This window comes from Schistocerca piceifrons, chromosome 2 (genome assembly GCF_021461385.2).
Source record: "Schistocerca piceifrons isolate TAMUIC-IGC-003096 chromosome 2, iqSchPice1.1, whole genome shotgun sequence".
Taxonomy (NCBI): domain Eukaryota; kingdom Metazoa; phylum Arthropoda; class Insecta; order Orthoptera; family Acrididae; genus Schistocerca; species Schistocerca piceifrons.
Genome location: NC_060139.1, coordinates 245,598,414 through 245,619,651, shown reverse-complemented (window position 1 = coordinate 245,619,651; position 21,238 = coordinate 245,598,414). Strand labels below are relative to the sequence as shown.

At 46.9% G+C, this 21,238-nt stretch overlaps 2 protein-coding genes across 2 annotated transcripts in view; one reads left to right on the top strand and one right to left on the bottom strand.

Moving 5' to 3' along the window:
* LOC124775293 (rab3 GTPase-activating protein catalytic subunit) overlaps window positions 1-21,238 on the top strand; it is a gene marked incomplete at its 3' end in the record, with an annotated part of 470,052 nt that overhangs the window by 112,285 nt on the left and 336,529 nt on the right. The gene's annotated exons all lie outside the window — the stretch shown is intronic.
* Window positions 1-21,238, bottom strand: part of LOC124776707 (TLR4 interactor with leucine rich repeats) — a 312,067-nt gene that overhangs the window by 24,321 nt on the left and 266,508 nt on the right. Inside the window, exons 4-7 of the mRNA XM_047251818.1 lie at window positions 16,070-16,248; window positions 13,262-13,580; window positions 11,440-11,768; window positions 2,126-2,461 (exon numbers count right to left, since the gene is read on the bottom strand). Of these exons, the coding sequence (XP_047107774.1) occupies window positions 2,126-2,461; window positions 11,440-11,768; window positions 13,262-13,580; window positions 16,070-16,248 (1,163 nt within the window). The remainder of the gene's footprint in view (window positions 1-2,125; window positions 2,462-11,439; window positions 11,769-13,261; window positions 13,581-16,069; window positions 16,249-21,238) is intronic.

The window sequence follows — 21,238 nt, the reverse complement described above, 5'->3', positions numbered from 1 at the left end:
ATATCCTTCAGCATTTAGCATTTTCGTGAACGCAATAAGGGGACCACAGTCTAACGACGGAAGACATCCTCCGTAGTTCATTGGTGCCATCACGCATGATAGTCCATAGCTCGTGGTCTTGCACGGCGTCCCGGGTTCGATTCCTGGCGGGGTCAGGGATTTTCACCTGCCTCGAGATGACTGGGTGTTGGTGGTGTTCTCATCATTTCATCATCATTCATGAAAGTGACGAGATTGGACTGAGCAAAGGTTAAGCATTTGTACGGGGCTGATAATCGCGCAGTTGAGCGCCCCACAAACCAAACGTTATCTCATCACGCGTGATGGCAGGTAACGTTCTCTGAACATTCAGCAAACTCAAACCGTTGTATCTGATTGCCACAAGGTGTAGCGCAGTTCACCGCTCCGGGCAACCCGTTTCCCGACGTCGACTGTGTTGTGGCGTCCCTCTTTACACTACCTCAGGGCCAGTTAACACTGGCTACAGAAATGTATGGCTTTCGGGGAGCTGCTCGATCATTTAACGCCCCACGCAGTCGGTGTGCACGTTGGACTCCTGGTAACACTTTGGAACTCACGACTGATTCCGTCCGCTAATGTCATTCAATTTTACAGCTCCGTACCTCAGTCTGTAAAAACGGAACCATTATACGATCACTTTATTATCCTTCTCTCTCTCTCTCTCTCTCTCTCTCTCTCTCTCTCTCTCTCTCCGTGTGTGTGTGTGTGTGTGTGTGTGTGTGTGTGTGTGTGTGTGTGTGTTCGTGCGACTGTTCAAAACTCTTTTTCGAAACTGGTAGCCACATCAAGTTGAAATTTCTATCATATACTGAAGTTTTTAGTTCCTTGGTGGAGTAGAAACGTGAAGCTTCTAAGCGAATGCAGTCAAAACATACGGCCATCTATGTCACATATTTTGATACCCCCAAACCCACTCACTAAAAAGTTCTCCTTGACGTGGAATCATAAATTCTGACAGCAAAAAAGGTTTTGCAGTACAAGTAAACCAAAAAAATTGGAAAATTTGTTGATTTGTAATTATATCGATCGAAAAAGTATTTCATTTACATGTTACCGGTTTGAAACGTAAAATTAAAACATTCTCGAAAGTATTGGGATCATTGGGACCGATATCTTAGCGGCATCAGTGTCGATAACAGGCAAAAATCTTTGGGATCCTCGATTTCTCGAGGGATGACCTAGCCATATGCATAATTTGGTTTGTAGGGAACGCTCAGGATGCGATTCTTTTCACACCTGACATTTTTGGGTATTTCGCGGAGGGAGTGCGATTGACGGGAATGTGGAAACGGCAGGCGGAAATATTATCGGTAACGTGAGACACGAAACGTTTCCGTAGTCGGCTCAGTTACAAACGGAAATCACACACCGTGGATGAACTTGATGACCCGTCTCCGTCAGTATATCAGGTCTGTCTGGTTTAGCTGTGGTTTTCCTTCACCTTTCCACTTCACAGTCACGTCACTCACAGTCGACGTGGTCAGTTTCTCAAGAACTCAATTGAAATGTCCCTGGTGATGATGATGTCGATTTGTGGGGCGTGGTGAACATCTTGGTCATCAGCGCCCGTACAAGTTGTAAATATTTCCATTTTCAGTCTCGGCACTTCCCGAATGATGATGAGATAATGACGACAACACAAACGTCCAGTCCCCGGGTGGAGAAAATCCTCGAGCCGACCGGCAGTCGAACCCAAGACCCCATGGTCTGGGGGCAGCAGCGCTAGCCACTAGACCACGAGCTGCGAGCATTGTCCCCGATGGATTTGTTACTCAGGTGACATCCGTTGCCCAGTCCACGTTCGAAGTCACTGAGGCCTTCTGCTGTTAGCTGTTTTTCTACTGACAACACTGTAGCCCCCGCCTTCGTTTATACTGACAGATCCACATCTGGTGACATTCAGTGGACAGTTCAGCGTTACATATAGGTGTGCGGATACTTTTGATCAGATAGTGTGTAAAGAACAAACAATTGAGGATGTTGGGTACAAGTGTTACTGTGAGACATGAAGAGGTTGGCACAGAGAAGAGGAACCTGTGGTGGACCGCACCTAGAAGGCTGATGATAAATGGTTGTACAGCGGCGCTGAGTGGCCACGACCTACCTGCGGCGGCACGTTCTTGATCTTGAACTCGCGCTCGCTGAGCTCGAGCGGCGGGCCCTGCTTGAAGGCGCGGTCGCCGAACAGGCGGTAGACGACTCGGAAGCCGGGGATATCGGCGGCGCGCGAGTCCCACGAGATGACGACGGCGCCGTCCTGGCGCGACGCCGAGCGCACCACCACTGCCGGCTCGGCCGGCGTCGTCGCCAGGATAAGCGGCGGGTGGCGGCGCCACGACGGCGGCGGCGGCGTCGACGACCGCGTCACCACCACCGAGCCGGAGTGCTGCTGCTGCTGCTGCTGCTGCTGCTGCGCCGGTGGCCGAGCGCGCGCCCGTGCCTGCAACACCACGATCGTGTCTGCAGCTGTCTCCAAAACACTACAGGCTGCACTAAAAACTCCTGACAAATCTGTAATAATTACTAGATACGGACAAGCGTACACACAGTCACGTAAACGGAGGGTCTTGCACCGTGGACCACCAGTCCGACATGTGCCGAACTTAGGGAATATCTACATCACATGTCGGGTTGTCGTATCGCCGACGTACTACACTTGTACATCCCTTCGTCTTCCGTCTAGTGGACCAACTTCGACCCACTATTTATACTGAGGTGACAAAAGTCATGGGATACCTCCTAATATCGTATCGGAACTCTTTTTGCCCAGCATAGTGCAGCAACTCGACGTGTCATGGGCTCAACTAGTTCTTGGAAGTCCTCTGCAGAAATATTCAGCCATGATGCCCGTAGGGCCGTCCATAATTGCGAAAGTTTTGTAGGTGCAGGATTTTCTGCACGAACTGACCTTCCGATTATGCCCCATAAATGTTTGATGGGATTCATATCGATCTGGGTGGCCAGATCATTCACTCGAATTGCCCAGAATGTGCTTCGAACGTCTCGCGAACAATTGTAGCCCGGTGACATGGCGTATTGTCATCCCTAAAGATTCCTTCTTTGTTCCGGAACATTAAATCCATGAATGGCTGCAAATAGTCTCCAAGTAGCCGATCATATCCATTTCCACTCAGTGATCGGTTCAGTTGGACGACAGGACTCTGTCCATCCCTTGTAAACACTGCCCACACAGAACCTTGTTGACACTTTGGAGCCGGCCGTTGTCGCCGAGCGGTTCTAGTCGCTTCAGTCTGGAACGGCGCTGCTGCTACGGTCGCAGGTTTGAATCCTGCCTCGGGCATGGATGAGTGTGCTGTTCGTAGGTTAGTTAGGCTTAAGTAGTTCTAAGTCTAGGGGACTGATGACCTCAGATGTTAAGTCCCATAGTGCTTCGAGCCATTTTTTACACTTTGGATCCATGGCTTCGTTGTGTTTGTGCCACACTCGAACCTTACCATCACCTCTTACCAACTGAAATCGGGACTCATCTTACCGGACCACGGTTTTACAGTCATATAGAGTCCAACAGATATGGTCACGAGTCCAGGAGAGACGGTCCGCAGCTCGTGGTCGTGCGGTAGCGTTCTCGCTTCCCGCGCCCGGGTTCCCGGATTCGATTCCCGGCGGGGTCAGGGATTTTCTCTGCCTCGTGATGACTGGGTGTTGTGTGATGTCCTTAGGTTAGTTAGGTTTAAGTAGTTCTAACTTCTAGGGGACTGATGATCATAGATGTTAAGTCCCATAGTGCTCAGAGCCATTTGAACCAACCCAGGAGAGACACTTCAGGCTATGTTGTGCCGTTATCAAAGGCACTTCCGTCGGTCATCTGCTGCCATGGCCCATTAATGCCAAATTTCGCCGCACTGTCGTAACTGATACGTTCGTCCTGCGTCCCAGGTCGATTTCTGCATTTATTTCGCCCAATGTTGCTTGTCTGTTAGCGCTGACAACTTTATGTTAACGCCACAGCTTTCGGTCGTTAAGAGAAGGTCGTCGGCCACTGCATTGTCCGTGGTGAAAGGTAATACCCGAAATTTGGTATTCCCGGCACACTCTTGACACTGTGTATCTAGAATAATGAAAGTAGTCACCACCGTTGTGTAGAACCCGCTGCCAGCGATGTGGAAGGCGTAGTATACCGTTAGCAGAGTCTGTTCTGTTGACGGTGCGAATGGAGCGGTCTACTGCCTGTCGAATCTCTGGAACGGTTGGTTGATTTGGGGAAAGAGCCCAAACTGCGAGGTTATCGGTCTCATCGGATTCGGGTAGGACGGAGAAGGAAGTCGGCCGTGCCCTTTCAAAGGAACCATACCGGCAGTTGCCTGAAGTGAAGTGATTTAGGAAAATCACGGAATACCTAAATCAGGATGGTCGGGCGTGGGATTGAACCGTCGTCCTCCCGAATGCGAGTCCAGTGTGCTAATCACTGCGCCACCTCGCTCGCTAATCTCTCGATCGGTTCTGAAGCGAATGCCACGAAGTGGTTCCTTCTATCTTCGGAATCAAATCAAACTCACAAGGACTTAAGTCCGGGGAGTATAGTGGATCGTACAGTACTTCCCAGTCCCATCGACCCAACAGAGCAGCCACAGCTTGCGTTGTATGCGCCCGCGCATTGTCGTGCATAATGATGGGTGGGTTGCGCAGAAAGTGTCGCCTCTTCTTTCGCGAAGCCGGTCGCAGGTGATGGTGACTTTGATTTGATTCCGAAGACGATGGAACCAGTTCGTGGCATTCGCTTCAGAATTGTTCCAGAGATTCGACAGGCCAGTAGATCGCTCCATTCGCACCATCAACAGAATAGGCTCTGCTAACGGTATACTACGCCTTCCACATCACTGGCAAGGTGTCTGCTTTGAAGGACAGTAACAGGTGCAAACATGTAACTCCTTTGTATCGGTTATGAGTAAATAGTTGCCACTTTTTACGTTCCAACACTCGTATTTCCGACATGGAATGTCCCATGTGTCTAGCTCGAAATACCATTCCGCCTTCAGAGTCTGTTAATTCCCTTCGTGCGGCCATATCACGTAGGAAACCTTTTCACGTAAATCACCTGAGTACAAATGACAACTCCGCCAGCGCGCTGCCCTTTTATACATTGTGCATGCCATACTACCACCTTCTGTATGTTTGCATATCACCATCTCATGACTTACGTCACCTCACTGTTTGACAGGCACTTGAGAGACATAGGTTTCGTACGTTACACGAACATCACTTTTACAGTTCCCAAGTGCAAGAACAGGGACTTTTTAAAATTCAACAACGATTTTAGCCGGAATCTCCTTCGCCGAACATGCACTGTAGCTTAAGAGGCTTTTGTAGGCCAATCTGAGTTAATTACCTGGTGTGGTAGACCACAAGTGTCCACATGAAATTGTTCGTCTAGGCTTCCCCTATACCACTATGATACATTGTAAACCACGAATGGCCAAGAACTCTGCCTGCGTGCGGAGCTCTTACACTTGTGAGAATCTCTCTCATCTGGATGCATAGTTCCTCCTCTGTGATGTTTCACTGTCTCAGCGGGAAGGAGGGGAAACAACAACGCGTCGTATTATACGGCTATTCAGTTGTGCAAGAAACATGACGCGGCTTGCATGTGGCGTTGTTTCACAAATAACAAACGAAACAATTTTTCACTATGAAGCAGTTATTTTTATTCCGCTGAAGAAATGATAAAATTCATATCTGGCTCACGGATAGAGCCACAGTTTTTTAGACTTTCATCGCACAGGCTACCACTTAATCGTGACATTTATTTTCATAAAGCCTGTCATACCCATTTCTTGATCTAAACATTCATATCACTTTTGCAGCCTCATTACGGTGACGTAGAAATTCTTCCCAAAGAAAACTTCCCATACCGCCTGCACAGTTTGAATGTAAAGGAATTTGTCTTTTCAACAGAAATTACAGTGCAGATCTAACAGGCCCATTTGCACAGGCAGATATATTCTATCATGAAATTAATAGTGCCCTAAAACCATTTAGAAAACTGTTCCTGTAATTCTTTCAGTGCCACAATGAATTCTTCAAAATCTGTTTACTTTGACACCACAAGTCGCAGAAAAATGGACTTTTTTTTTGTCAGGAGCTGTCCCTTCCTCAATGCGATTTTCTTTCTAAATGTCTGAGATAGTACTTTGGTAAGCCGTGGCGAAAAGAACTGATTATGTACTAGTGGCTGCAGCTTAATTATATGGTTTCTCAAGTGGAGATTGACATCATAATCATTCAACAGAACAAGATCTGGAAATATTCCCGCAACGGTCTCCCAACGTCGGAAGCTGTATACGTACCACGCTTGTGCTTGTGCCGTCGAGTGCTTTGGGATCACCAGATGAACAGGTCTCTTGTCCTTGGGTGTGATGATCAAAACGGTTTTTTCCACAGTGACCACCCGCCTTTTAATAGTTTAAAAGAAACTAATTGTGAGTTTGGACCGAGAATTCGAGAACCTCTTTCTGAAAACCCAAATGTCATTTTGATGCCATCAAAATCTATAAACAAATGTCCGACCAGGTCAAAAGATATTTGAAAGGGGTACAAAAATCTGTGTTGTCAGATTCCTAGGGCTGTCAGTATGAAAGAACCGTATAGAGCATCGTATCTGAAGACAAGGAATTTGTTCATGTAGTGGTCCCAAAGGGCTCGGCGGCAGATAAACAGTCGTGAGATGTACACAGCTTTCGATGTTGGAAGGACTTTGTGTATAGCTTATTTTCCTAAGTAGTGTTTCAGAAACCAGCTTTATTACATATGGATGTATGTAGCGTGAAAGCTTCTGTAATTGCAAGAAAAGCTTGCATTTTCAAAATTTATTAATTGTGGTGGGATATTTTGCAAAATTTCAAAATTATACAGTTTTAGAGAACACTAGTTACATACCAACTTTTTTATGATAAACATTTTTTATATGTCATCGTTTAGAAGATATTCCCTCCAAACCGAATATGCCAAATTACCTTTCGGGGTGTGTTTTACCTAGGACCTTTGATATTCTTAAAAATATCGGGAATCCGATATATCAAAATTTAAAAGAATATCATTATCGTCATTCGATACATTGAAGACAATATCGGTATATTGATATATCAAAGAAAAACGTATCGACTTACCGGCCTATAAAAATATCGGCTGCACATTGTAAATATACTGCTGGTTTTAGAGCTGTATATTTAAGTATTGATTTATTATTAGATATTCTGTACATCAACAAGCCAGGAGCCTGCTTATCCCTCTTGTCAATCACTTTGCTAATTATGGTAAGTGGCACAATAAAAGATGTTCGATGGGTCCGTCGTTCGGTTTCGTCGCATATCGGATTTGTCCGGAACACTTCATGTCGACTTCCGCCCCCCCCCTTTTTTTTTTCTTCTTCAAACACCAGCGGCCTAGCAGTTGAAGTGTCAAAATTGCTTGGTGAAGTTAAACGTTGCAGTTTCTGTTGGTAGCACCGAACGCCGATTACGTCAGCACTTCCGTCACACGTCTCCGCCAACCGCAAAGAGGAATGTTGTCATTTAGATTTTTGTTCATCATTTTCTTCAGCTGTTTTTGAAGAATGCCGATGTGAAGAAATAGCACACTAGTTGCGTTAAAATTGTTGTGTAACGCAACTGGTGTGATATGTCGGAAATCCTTTCACGCCGCCACCCCTCCCCCACCCTGCCCAAGTGCAATCGGACCTCTTTGTGCCGACTATACTTCCTTCGCATAGTCAAGGAGAAAGACTTGACGTGATGAAAGCTCAAAAGTAGTAAGACTCCTTCACGCAATTGAAATAAATTAAGTTATACTACAATTTCAAAAGAACAGTTTCAAGTATTTACTGAAAATTGCAAAAAATATATAATATAAAATAAAAAGAGTGTGCAGGAAAAGTTGGCCTACAAATATCTTTTGAGAGAACGGTGTTTACAACAACAAGTCTAGAAATTTCTAAGTTACAAACCAAATATGGAGAAATTAAGAGGGTACCATACTTTAAATATTTAGGAGAGATAATTTCTGAAAAATACTCACAACTGGTCCAAAACATTTACAATAAAAAATGTCTATCTATAAATACAAAAATTAAACATTATAAGTCGGTAATTAAACCAATAATGCTATATGCCAGCGAAACCTTGACACTTAAAAGGAAAACAGATATGGAAAACCTGAAGAAAGAGGAAAGGAAAATCATTAGGAAAATTCTGGGACCGAGATGGACCAAAGAGGGGTATAGATTACAGAAAAATTCTAAAATTGAAGAATATTCTAACATAGAGATAGACATGAGGAAGAGGCGTCTAAAATTCTATGGCTACATAATGAGACTTCCCGATCACAGACTTACAAAAAAAATAGTAAGATACGTAGCATCCCTTGTTAATGGAGGAGAATGGATCAAAAACGTAAAGAAAGATCTGGAATTAGCCAACATTACTACTGAAGACATGAACAAAAGAAACAATTTCAAACTTAAAGTTGACAAATGGGAGGTCAAACCAGAGACAAAAGCGCCGAGAACTGGAACAAAATGGAGCGAAGAAAGAAAAGCTGAATTCTCGCAAAGAATGAAGACCTGGTGGGCAAACAAGAAGAATAAGAAGCCCCAGAAGTGAACCATCTTTACTTAGCGTCTTCCATGTTGGGAGCTCTACGACTAATAATAATAATAAAATAAAAATATTGGCACTCGATATGGTCATTGTGGTATCGATTTATCAATATATCGGGCAACAAAATGTCGCCGATACATATATATATACACTCCTGGAAATTGAAATAAGAACACCGTGAATTCATTGTCCCAGGAAGGGGAAACTTTATTGACACATTCCTGGGGTCAGATACATCACATGATCACACTGACAGAACCACAGGCACATAGACACAGGCAACAGAGCATGCACAATGTCGGCACTAGTACAGTGTATATCCACCTTTCACAGCAATGCAGGCTGTTATTCTCCCATGGAGACGATCGTAGAGAAGCTGGATGTAGTCCTGTGGAACGGCTTGCCATGCCATTTCCACCTGGCGCCTCAGTTGGACCAGCGTTCGTGCTGGACGTGCAGACCGCGTGAGACGCCGCTTCATCCAGTCCCAAACATGCTCAATGGGGGACACATCCGGAGATCTTGCTGGCCAGGGTAGTTGACTTACACCTTCTAGAGCACGTTGGGTGGCACGGGATACATGCGGACGTGCATTGTCCTGTTGGAACAGCAAGTTCCCTTGCCGGTCTAGGAATGGTAGAACGATGGGTTCGATGACGGTTTGGATGTACCGTACACTATTCAGTGTCCCCTCGACGATCACCAGTGGTGTACGGCCAGTGTAGGAGATCGCTCCCCACACCATGAAGCCGGGTGTTGGCCCTGTGTGCCTCGGTCGTATGCAGTCCTGATTGTGGCGCTCACCTGCACGGCGCCAAACACGCATACGACCATCAATGGCACCAAGGCAGAAGCGACTCTCATCGCTGAAGACGACACGTCTCCATTCGTCCCTCCATTCACGCCTGTCGCGACACCACTGGAGGCGGGCTGCACGATGTTGGGGCGTGAGCGGAAGACGGCCTAACGGTGTGCGGGACCGTAGCCCAGCTTCATGGAGACGGTTGCGAATGGTCCTCGCCGATACCCCAGGAGCAACAGTGTCCCTAATTTGCTGGGAAGTGGCGGTGCGGTCCCCTACGGCACTGCGTAGGATCCTACGGTCTTGGTGTGCATCCGTGCGTCGCTGCGGTCTGGTCCCAGGTCGACGGGCACGTGCACCTTCCACCGACCACTGGCGACAACATCGATGTACTGTGGAGACCTCACGCCCCACGTGTTGAGCAATTCGGCGGTACGTCCACCCGGCCTCCCGCATGCCCACTATACGCCCTCGCTCAAAGTCCGTCAACTGCACATACGGTTCACGTCCACGCTGTCGCGGCATGCTACCAGTGTTAAAGACTGCGATGGAGCTCCGTACGCCACGGCAAACTGGCTGACACTGACGGCGGCGGTGCACAAATGCTGCGCAGCTAGCGCCATTCGACGGCCAACACCGCGGTTCCTGGTGTGTCCGCTGTGCCGTGCGTGTGATCATTGCTTGTACAGCCCTCTCGCAGTGCCCGGAGCAAGTATGGTGGGTCTGACACACCGGTGTCAATGTGTTCTTTTTTCCATTTCCAGGAGTGTACAATTTAGAAAAAATATCGATATCTTAGCAACAGCCTCAGTTTTACCCATTAGAAGTGAGTTTAGACACAAACAAAGAAATACGTATAGTATTATTCCCCCCCCCCCCCGCCCCCCCTTCACAACGGCCAAGTTTCATCAACGTAGTTTATTTGACACTTCGAAATGTTCCCTTATTAGCTTCAGCATGACAATATAACATGTAACGGGTAACGAGATAAAATTTGTATCAAAAGGAAATGATTTCTGACAAACTGTGAAACAAGACGTAATATGAATTACGTATTTTTGGTGTTTTTTATCTCTTCCTATCTAAGTGCCGTGCAGGAGGAGGCATCCCGAGTTGGTGTACCGCAAAAAGTAAGTTGCCCTTTAATACGGCAGACCGAGTAACTTTTATTGAACACTGCACTACACATCATCGAGACTCAGATGCATGACACTATTTTTGAACGTAGTCATCAAGTCTCTGTAGTGGACAGTCGGAACTTTCTACCAATCGTTCAGTGAGTTGACTATAGAAATCCACTCGGCGACAGAGCCATTCGAGAAGCGCTGTATGAACTTTCTGACTGTTCAGAAATCGCCGACTGCTGCGGATCAGTTCGCCAGTTGCCTGGAATCTGTCGTCTGTGGTCTATATCGACGTCCTCCCTTCCCGATCAGCATCGTCCACGTCTATGCTGCCTTGGTCAAACTGTGGCCCCATTTCATTTCGGCTGGACGCGATATTGCATTTGGTCCTCATGCCGTCTGACATCGCGATGAATCTGTGTGCAGTTTAGACGTTTTGTCCACAAGAATTCTACAGACCCCGGAACTTGAACTTTGTAGTATGTTTCCAGTTGCCACGCGATTTCACTTCCACACTGTTATACAAAAAAATGGCTCTGCACTATGAGACTTAATATCTGAGGTCATCAGTCCCCTAGAACTTAGAACTACTTAAACCTAACTAACCCAAGGACGTCACACACATCTATGCCCGACGCAGGATTCGAACCTGCGACCGTAGCGATCACGTGGTTCCAGCCTGAAGGGCCTAGAAACGCTCGGGCCTTCCGGCCGGCCACTGTTATGCACCCGTCAGTAGAAATGCGCCTGCAGGAAAACCAGAACATGTACTCTTCTCTGACAATAAGCCACTCTTGTTGCCCAGTGTGTTAGCGTCTGACGAAATGTGTAACTTACTTTGTGGAGTCCTCTCGTATTTGCTACGCTTCACGTTACATACCGTAGTAGTTGTAGGGCGCGGTGCGGTGGTAGTGGTGGTGGTGGTGCTCGTGGTTGTTGTTGTGGCTGTGGAAGTGCTCGTGGGCCGAATTGTGGCAGCGATGGTTGAGGCCTTCGTGGAGGCGACAGTCTTGGGTTTGGTGGTCGAGCTCGGTTTGATGGTTGTGGTGGTCGACGTCGTCGTCGTGGTGGGGGCGGGTGGCCTCGGGGGCGACTCGGTGACGTCACCAGCGTCGGCGTCCAGTTCTCCGGACTTCACGGGCGTCGCCTCCCCCTCCCCCTCGCCGACCGCTTCCGCCTCCAACTCGTTGTCCTCGCTGCAGGTCAGCTCTGCAAGTGATGACGCAACCAGACCCGTTGTAATCTGTTGGTAACTGCAGCTGTTGTTTATTGCAAGCGGTCGTCACATGACACACGTGGTATGAGCTGAGTTGTGTACACTATATCTGTTTATCACCTGCTTCCTGTTCCAGGGTATAATAGACACCCAGGATCTTTGCAAGAATGTGGCAGAACTTACGTGCTGTTGGACAGCCAGTCGTTGGTTTGAACAATTACTATGAGCTACGATGTTGTTATGTGGCGTATACTATGTATGCTTATAACAATAAATTTGAATTTCCGATCACCGGTTCCCTATCCAGTATAATGCTTATTGACTCGCCATCACCTGTTTCAATTTGATCCAAAAGGTTTGAGACACCCTGTCTACTGTGTGTGTGTGTGTGTGTGTGTGTGTGTGTGTGAAATACGTGACATGCAGGCACATGGGTGATGCCATGGGTCAAAAGCTAGTTGGACGATACGACGTGGTACCATTCCCAATACAACGTTACATGAATTGCCTTAGGCCAAAGACATCTGCTCATATACAACTATAATTTGTCTTATGGTGCTTGTTTTGTACATATTAGACTTCGACAAGTGGTTTGTGCATGCTATTTTGGAGAGATGGTTGAATGAAGACGAGTGGTATCGGCAAGTTCAGTGTTTTTGAAAATTTTGAGTGATATGCTATCAGTGACTTACTACCTCAGAACTACAATCTGGATACCTAAGAAGCGCTTATGGGGCACATATTGGGTTTCGAGAGGTTTATGTGTGCCACCTTTTTTTTGCAGGTGAAAGCGAACTAGCGCTATCGGTTGGTTCACTACTTTCCTAAACTGGAAGTGGTATGTAGACAGTACGTGATTGCCTCAGAACTAGAAAAGGTGCCTCCGGAAAGCTGGTTATGCGATGTATTTTACATATTTTAGATCTCGAAGAATGGTTTATCCATGCAATTTCAGTGAGTTGTCAGTGCAAAGTAGATGAGTGGTATCTATAGGTTCATTGTTTTCTTAAATGTGGAATGTTATGCTGTCAGTGCTTGTCTGCTACAGAACTAGAATTTGAGTATTCTTGGATTGATTTATGTACGCCATAGTGATAAAGCCATGGAGCAAAACAGCCGAGAGGTATGGTAGGTTCAGTATATCCCTAAACTGGGATTGAGAGTGGGTTGAGAACTTGCAGAATGGTAAGGCACACACCCTCACCCTCACCCCCACCCCCACCCACCCTCACCCCCACCCCACCCACCCCCACCCTCACCCCCACTGCCACCCCCACCCTCACACCCACCCCATCCCCACCGCCACCCCCACCCCCACCCCCACCAACACCCTCACTCCCACCCCCAACCTCACCCCCCACCATCACCGCCACCCCCACCAAAACCCCCCACCCTTACCGCCACCCCCACCCCCACCCCCACCCCCACCCTCACCGCCACCCCCACGTTTGGGCACACATTGGCAGATAGTGTGTGGGAGACCTACCCTCGGGCCGTATGTTGACGAAGCTGCGGTTGCGCAGCCGGTGGGGGCTGCCGCAGAACTGTGGGTCGCGCTCGCGCGAGGTGAGCTGCAGCTGCGCCGAGGAGCGCAGCCACCGCGCCAGCCATCGTAGGCGGCAGTCGCAGCGCAGCGCGCGCCCGCCCAGAGACAGCCCGCGCAGCGAGCCCGCCAGCGGCGCCAGCACGCGCTCCGCCACCTGCCGCAGCGGGTTGCCGTCCAGCGCCAGCAGCGTCAGCGCCGGCGTCCGGCTGAACGCGTCCGCCGGCAGCTCCGCCACCAGGTTGAAGCCCAGGTCCAGCACCTGCCGGGGCACCATCTCATAAACAAACAAACGAACAAAAAACGCAGTCATAGCTTGATATTAGATGCAGGGCCGAAACTAGACTGGGGCAGACCGCTATAGTGCCTCTGGACCCTGAGAATAAGGCTCCCCCTGGCGCACAAATATTACCTCATACACCTGACTGCAGCTAAGCAGAACTCCAGTATCTGGACACCAATCACTGGGCATTAATATGGCATGTGTCTACCCTTTGCTTTTATGATGGCTTGAACTCGGCTGAGGACACTTTCAGTGAGGTTACTGAATGTCCGTGAAGGAGTGTCAGCCCTTTCTTCTTCAAGAGTGGAAGACACAGAAGGTGGTAATGTTGGACGCTGTGGTCTGCAGCGAAGTCGACGTTTTAATTGATCCATAAGATGTTCCATTTGGTTCAAGTCAGGACTCTGAGCAGACCAGCCAATTTCAGGAATAGTCGTTTTCCTGTCCGCACACTTTTGCGTCATAGATGCTGATTTAAGAGGGGGGCATTTTTCATATTACTACAGAAAATCATTGTCAACAAACTGTTCTACTGTAAAACGTGTTTACATCCTTCCACATTTCGCTTTTTCCGATGCGCAAATAAGGGTACCACACAATAACCACGAGAAACACCCGTAACATCACCTTCTCTGTACTCCACTGTTGGTATTCGCCAAACCCAAGCCCTTCCTCTGAATTGCCACACAGTATATTGTCATTCATCACTTCACACTTCAGATCACTCGCTTCCAGCCACCCACTGTCCAATGGTGTCACCCTATACAGTACTTGAAGTGACACTTAGCAGTGACTAAAGAAATGTGTAGATTATGAGAAGCTGCCTCTGTACCGTGTTCTTGTTATCGCCCTATGTACCGTCATTGTGCTAACTGAACTTCTGGCAGCACTTTGCAACTCACGAGTGATTCCTTCCACTGCTTTCGTGCAATTTGTTACAACCACCTTCCGCAATGCTTGCTGGTTCGTATCCATTGGCTTAGCTGTGTTTTCACTTCATAGTCATATCACCAACAGTCGACTTGGGCAATTTTGGAAGGTCTGAAATGACCATGATGGATTTGTTACTCAGGTGACATCCAATAACTAGTCCACGTTCGAAGCCACTCAGCTTTCGTGGCTGACTCAGACTGCTGATTCTGCTCCTCTACTGTCAACACAATACTCTCTCCTCCCCTCCATTTATACTAACAGGTCCGTCTCTCCTAAAGTCCTGTCGTCATTTCCGCATTTCATAGAGGTATCTAGATACGTTTGATCACATAGTGTACCTCAGGTTCTTCCATTGGTTGGCAAGTATGCTTATGCTGTATATCACATCCAAAAATCAAATGTACAAACTACGAAGATAACAGTGGGAGAATGAATCGAGAAACATAAAGGTAATTGTTGAAGACACGAAATGGAAATACCATTTACAGCTGGACTCTCTTCGCAACGAGGAAACCACTAAGCACTGTGTCCTGAGATGATACGTGAGATGCCATTTTCGCTCTAGAACACTAAAGTGCGAAGTGTTACATTGCTACTAAACCATTGTAAAGTTAACTACTCCGCATTGTATTGAATGGAAGTCGTAATTTATAGGTTATGCATTAATTAATTACCATGCTATGTTAGATACCAAATCAATGCTCTGTTTTATACCCTACCACAATCGTAAATTTTGCGAGAGTGTAGTAATCTGGGGTTAGGTTTTTTGACGTTTTTAATGTCCCGACAAACATAATTCTCGTGATTAAGAAAGGGACTGAAAGAACTGTAGAACTGAGTCTTGAAAAAAAAATGGATCCTACAGTTTTGTTATACTTTCAATAATTCCATGCAGAATCGCGGAAAAAATCAGTACAGTATCTAAGCTCTTACAGTTTAAGGGTTCCGTGGTATGGACTTTGTAACTATATATGGCTTCTTAGGAACTACACTTTCTGAACTAACTAGCATCAAATAATCATGCGACAGTCTCCCTGATGCAGGTTTAAACAGCTGTGGAAGATGGGAGGTCAAGTATAAATTACGTAAAGAAACAAATGGAAACAGTAGAGAAGCACCTCGACGACCTTTGGGAGGGCTAGAGACTAACAGAGACAGTGCATATATGCAGAGTAACACTTCCTCATTCACGACAAAACAGAGTTCTCAAGGAATGTAGAAAGTTCTAGGTGCATACAGAGTAGCACAACCTTTATTCATATCTTCGATCTCCAGTGAAGAGCTCAAAGCTATAAACGACGAGCTGTGAGCGACGTTATGGTGAACTGGGGATCGGGGAGGGCGTCATGATTTACTTGCCCCATGTACATAACTGCAATAAGGCCATAATCAGATGCCGTGATATTTGTATAGCGTCGAACAGCAAGCTAGACACCAGAAACAAAACTTGGTAATTTTGCAGACTGGCTGATGGACCAGGCGTGTTTTTCCACGGTGACAAGTGTAGCTGCATCGGTAGTTCCGTGACTGCCTACCCTGAGTTCGCCCAGAGTGCTGATGGCGGCTGCGGGGAAGTCGGTGAGCAGGTTGTTGAGCAGGCTGAGCGAGGTGAGCGTGTCGTTGACGCCGGCGAAGGCGTCTGGCGCCACCTGCTGGATCAGGTTCCGCTCCAGGTTGAGCGCCGCCAGCGAGTCCAGCGTCGACAGCACACCGCCTGCGAAGCGAAAACATCCCCTACAGGCCTGTGGCGTAGTGGAGCAGGACAGACAACTGGCTCTCCTAGGAAAATCTTTCAGATAAAGCTAGTGTCACTAGCACTATTAGCGTTGGTGATAGCGCTGGAGACTGCATAGCCTGTGTCTCGGTTCCATCCTTACTACCGTCCCATGTACAGTTTGTGAATACAGACAATAATAATTTCATGTGAGTCAGTGGCTTGGTGCAAGTCTTTCTACTGGATGCCGTTTCAGCTACTTGCGTGTCCCAAAGTGGAGAAAGAGGACCTAAAGTTTAATCTGGAACCTGAACCACGTGTTGTTTCTGGAGACTCTTCATATCGTTGAGGTGAACGCTAGGTTGAAAAGACTGAAAATTCCGTGTTCCGAGCGAGAATCAACCTGCGGCCTCTCTGTTTCCACGCACACACTTTACCAGTAGTCCACTAGGCTCAACATGTATATAGATAGTTAACCTGTAGGTTTTTGGTGACTGAGTTTGTGAGTATGAAAATATGTGTCATACATGGCTGTATCTTGATTGCATTAACGTAAGAACTCAAATTTTTTACACCACCAAGGGACCGCAGACTTTTGTGCCTGACATAAATTTAAATTTATACATTTATCCATTTTTTGAGAAAAAGGAGTCTTAATTGTCGGACTGACAGACAACAAACTAATCCTATAAGGGTTCTGTTTTACCAGCTGAAGTACGGAAATCTAAAAATGATCTTCATTACCCCTTATTAAAGCTTTCAGTGTCTCCAAGAGGAGTTCAGTATGCAATAACAAAAAAACTTTTGATCTTCTGCCCAATAACACAAAATGTCTGATAGGTAACAAAGCAAGTTTTAATCTGATATAAAACGAGAACAAAGGGATTTTAAGTGTGATGAGTAGGACTTTAAAAATGTATTCATTAATATTAACACTAAACATGTGTAATATCCTGAAAGTGACTCATTCCCCATCATTGCAATAGAAGAATCGTTCAAATAATCTGTGGAACATGTAATTAACTAACTGATGTAAGGGAGCACGGGGTCAGGTGTGAACGCGTATTTAATTCATATTATCCATCCACCGAAATAAAAAAAAAAATCTCGCGAATAAGTCTTCGTATTTCACGAATAAAAGAGAACTTGCACCACAGTACTGAATGAAAGGCATTCATTCCAGAATGGATTTTCACTGTGCAGTCAAGTGCGCGTCGATTTGAAATTCCCTGGCTGATTAAAATTGCGTGGAGGACTATAACCTTAGCTAGGAACTTCGCCCTTCGCGGTTAAGTGCTGCAGGACTCGCGACCTGCCATCATATACCCTCCTCCGCCACTGCCTGTTGGCTAACTTCGGACACTTCACAGAAGTTCTCTTACATGTCAAGTGGGACCAGCACTCCTGGAAGAAAGGATGCAGCGGAGAAATGGGAAGATCTTCAGGAGAACTTGCGTGAAGTCTGGAAGGTAGGAGAGAGACACCAGCTGGAGGTGAAGATATGATGGATGATCGTCAGTTGTGCTTGAATAGGGCGTGGGTGTGCTTACCTATGAAAGGTAAGGGCCGCTGTTTTGAGACCCAGCGTGGCACGCGGCTTTAAGACATTGTTTCTATTTTAGCCCTGTCCCCATTGCTTAGCCAGTGTATATGTTCGACACATACATTGCACATATCTACTCCTACCCCTCTGTGTGTACAACGCTTCCTCCCTCCAACTCTCTGTGCACTTCATCTTCTCACTTCTCTCTACCCATCTCCTCCCCCCCCCCTCCCTCCCCCTCATTCCCTCCCTGTTTTCCTCCCCCGGCTTTGTCCATCTCTACCTCCCCTCTCTTCAGCCTTATCTTCTTCCCCATTCCTCCGTCCATATCCTCCTCCCCTTGTTTCTATTCAGCTCCTACTGCTCCTGCTCTTCCTTTTCAAGATGCTCATTATCCCACTATACTTACTACCTGCCTCCTTCATATCTGTCTCATCCTCTCTCTCTCTCTCTCTCTCTCTCTCTCTCTCTCTCTCTCTCCCCTCCATCTCCCCCTCTCTGACCACCTCCTACTCCCTCTCTCTCTGTAAATCTTTTCCTCCCCCTCTCCATGTTGTATCCTCCACACCCTATCAATGTCCATGTCCTCTACCTGCCTATTTATGCCCACTTTTTCCTCCTTCACATTTTGTCAGTCTCATGACTCCCCTTTCCCTATCCATCTCCCCATACGCTCCCTCCTTCCCTCCCTCCTTCCCTCCCTGTCTATCGCCTTATCTGTCCATGTCAACCTCGCCCTCTCCCCCTACCACAGCTGTACCCATCTGCATATGTAGTCCCTGCAAAGCCGGTTGATGAAGCAGGCTAATACGAATCCAACACAACACACTTGTCATGCAGGGCAGCCTACGCGTTGGGCGCTGGAAAACCGTTTCTTGTCCCTGACGTGTAAGGTGCCCTGCAAAGCAGGTCGATACGACAGGCCGATATTATTCCCACAAAAACACACCAGCCGTGAAGGCAGGCTCTATGGTAGCTGTTGAAAGATACATTTTTGCCTTTATCTCCAGTCCTGTAGGAACTATGGGGTTATAAACTCCACAGTGTTGATAACTGTGAATTTTGCTGTTTGTGTGCCAAATTTAGTTGAAATCGATCAGGGGTTTGCGAGGAGATGCCAAATGTCCATATAAACATACATGCATACATACAAGCTGCATTATGCATATACAAGGTGTCTCTTCCCGAGAGTCGTCAGGCTCATTTTGCCTGGTGTTTAGGCAGACATTTACAATATCTTTCCTGCAGTATGTAGCTGGTGCCAACCCGAACAAATAGCGGTACAACTCGTGACGTTTTTCATGGGACGCTCAGTGTCGATGGAAAGTGTCAGTTTGTTTGCGTTATGCCTAATATCCACTGGGTGTGTAAACTTGCGCCACAGCCTCGCACGATATTGCGCGACAATGCGCAGTGAAGACAAATATGTGCAAAGTAGTTGAGGCAGTACTAGTGTGAGCGAACCTGTCGTCAGTTGTACACTGTCGCGCGACCTAGGACAAGCTTCAGTTCAGTGTGAATTTTCTGAGCCAGTTGCGGGACACAATGATGGACAGCGCGAAGCCAACTAGCCTGGTGCAGACACAAAGATGGTTGTGGGATCGAAAGACACCTCAGTATCACACGAGGAAAGTTACTTTCAAGGGTTTTTTTTGGGTGGGGGAGTAGGTACGGAATTTTTTCGTAAGGTGAGTGTGTTGTCACTTCTGTGTGGGGTTGCTCCACATAAGAAGGTCAGCATGCATGCAGAACTAATGAATGTCCTCGTAATGGAACAAGAGCAGCGAATCTTGCTTCAACAACATTAAAGTTCGTCATTTGAATGTTTCGTGTCTTCTGGATACATCACTACAGACGGCACGATACTACGGATTTGTCGTATACTGAATTTAATCCTCACTAACAGTATCGTTTTTACGAATTCGGTTTTATATTATCTTTGGGCGACTTCTTTTGTAAACATTTGGTTTGAATTTTTTATGGATATCACAGCAAGGAATAAAGCACTGAGTGCTAGACGTTCGTTGCGTGCAATAGTTTCTCCGCAGTTCGTGTGTTTGTTCAAGCGATCCTCAATGTGTCGGAAAGTTGCTGTTTATTCTTCACGTTTTACTGTCCCTGTTAACGCATATTGATTAAACAGATATCACGCTAGACTAATCTTGGACCGCTGTATCGAATGAGCACATAAAATTCGGCTTAAATAATGATTATTTTTGTAACGGAAAACAAAGCGACGCTTTGTGTCGACACTGGACGTTGCATGAGAAACATGGCGAGCTCTATCATCATTCTGTATGGGCCTTTGCCCCACGTCAACGCAAGTTCGGCCGTGTTACTTTGGATTTGGCAGTGTTAATGGCAGAGGGTGGCCAGATGCCCTCCCTGCCGCCACCCCATACCACCCCGGGACGGAATCAGTGGACCCCAGCCGTCTGCGTCCAGTGTAAGCCATGAAATAGTGCGAACGTTTTTCAGATGTCTGCGAGCCGTGTAACTGAGGCGGGGCATGGGGACCAGCCCGGTATTCACCTAGTGGGATGTGGAAAACCATGGCGAGCTCTATGTGTTTTGTAAATAGAAACCACATTTTCGTGGTGTACAACATTTTATTTCTCCCAGACGCGTCTGACCTTTTACTTTAACGGATCTTCAGTGGGACGTAAAATGGTACAGTTTTGCTGGGGGGTTGGGTTGTTTGGGGAAGGAGACCAGACAGCGTCATCGGTCTCATCGGGTTAGGGAAGGAAGTCGGCCGTGCCCGTTCAAAGGAACCATCCCGGCGTTTGCCTGGAGAGATTTAGGGAAATCACGGATAACCTAAATCAGGATGGCCGGACGCGAGATTGAACCGTCGTCCTCCCGAAAGCGAGTCCAGTGTGTTAGCCAATGCGCTACCTCGCTCGGTGATACAGTTTTGTTTTTGATATGTGACATGTGTAGATTACGAAAACAGTTCACATCTCGTTTTTCTTACGTGAATAAACATAAGGCGAACATGAAAACGTGGTTATGTTTCACAAGTGAAGTTACAGCCCGATCTCCAGCATGTGACCAGATGAGAGGAAACGCAGATGCCAGCCAAAAACGAGAAAATGTGTAAGTGATCACTAATTTTCGTAACAAACGAGACGCGAAATGTTTTATTCTGTACACGCCACATATCAGAACGAAAGTCTGTCATTCTACACTCCACTGAAGACTCTTAAAGTAAAAGGCTAAACGCGTCTGGGAGAAATAAAGTACACAGTAGCAACAAAAGGCCGTTTTTAAATACGAAACGAATATTTCTGTGCTTGCTGGGGATGATGGCCACGCAAACAAGTTTGCGATGGGCTCTGTTTGTCTGGGCTGACTCCAGTTACGTAGCACAAAATCTGAGTTACAGATGTCTGCCGGAAGATTAGAGAAAATGCGCTTGGGACTCCGAGGAGAGACTGTCGATGT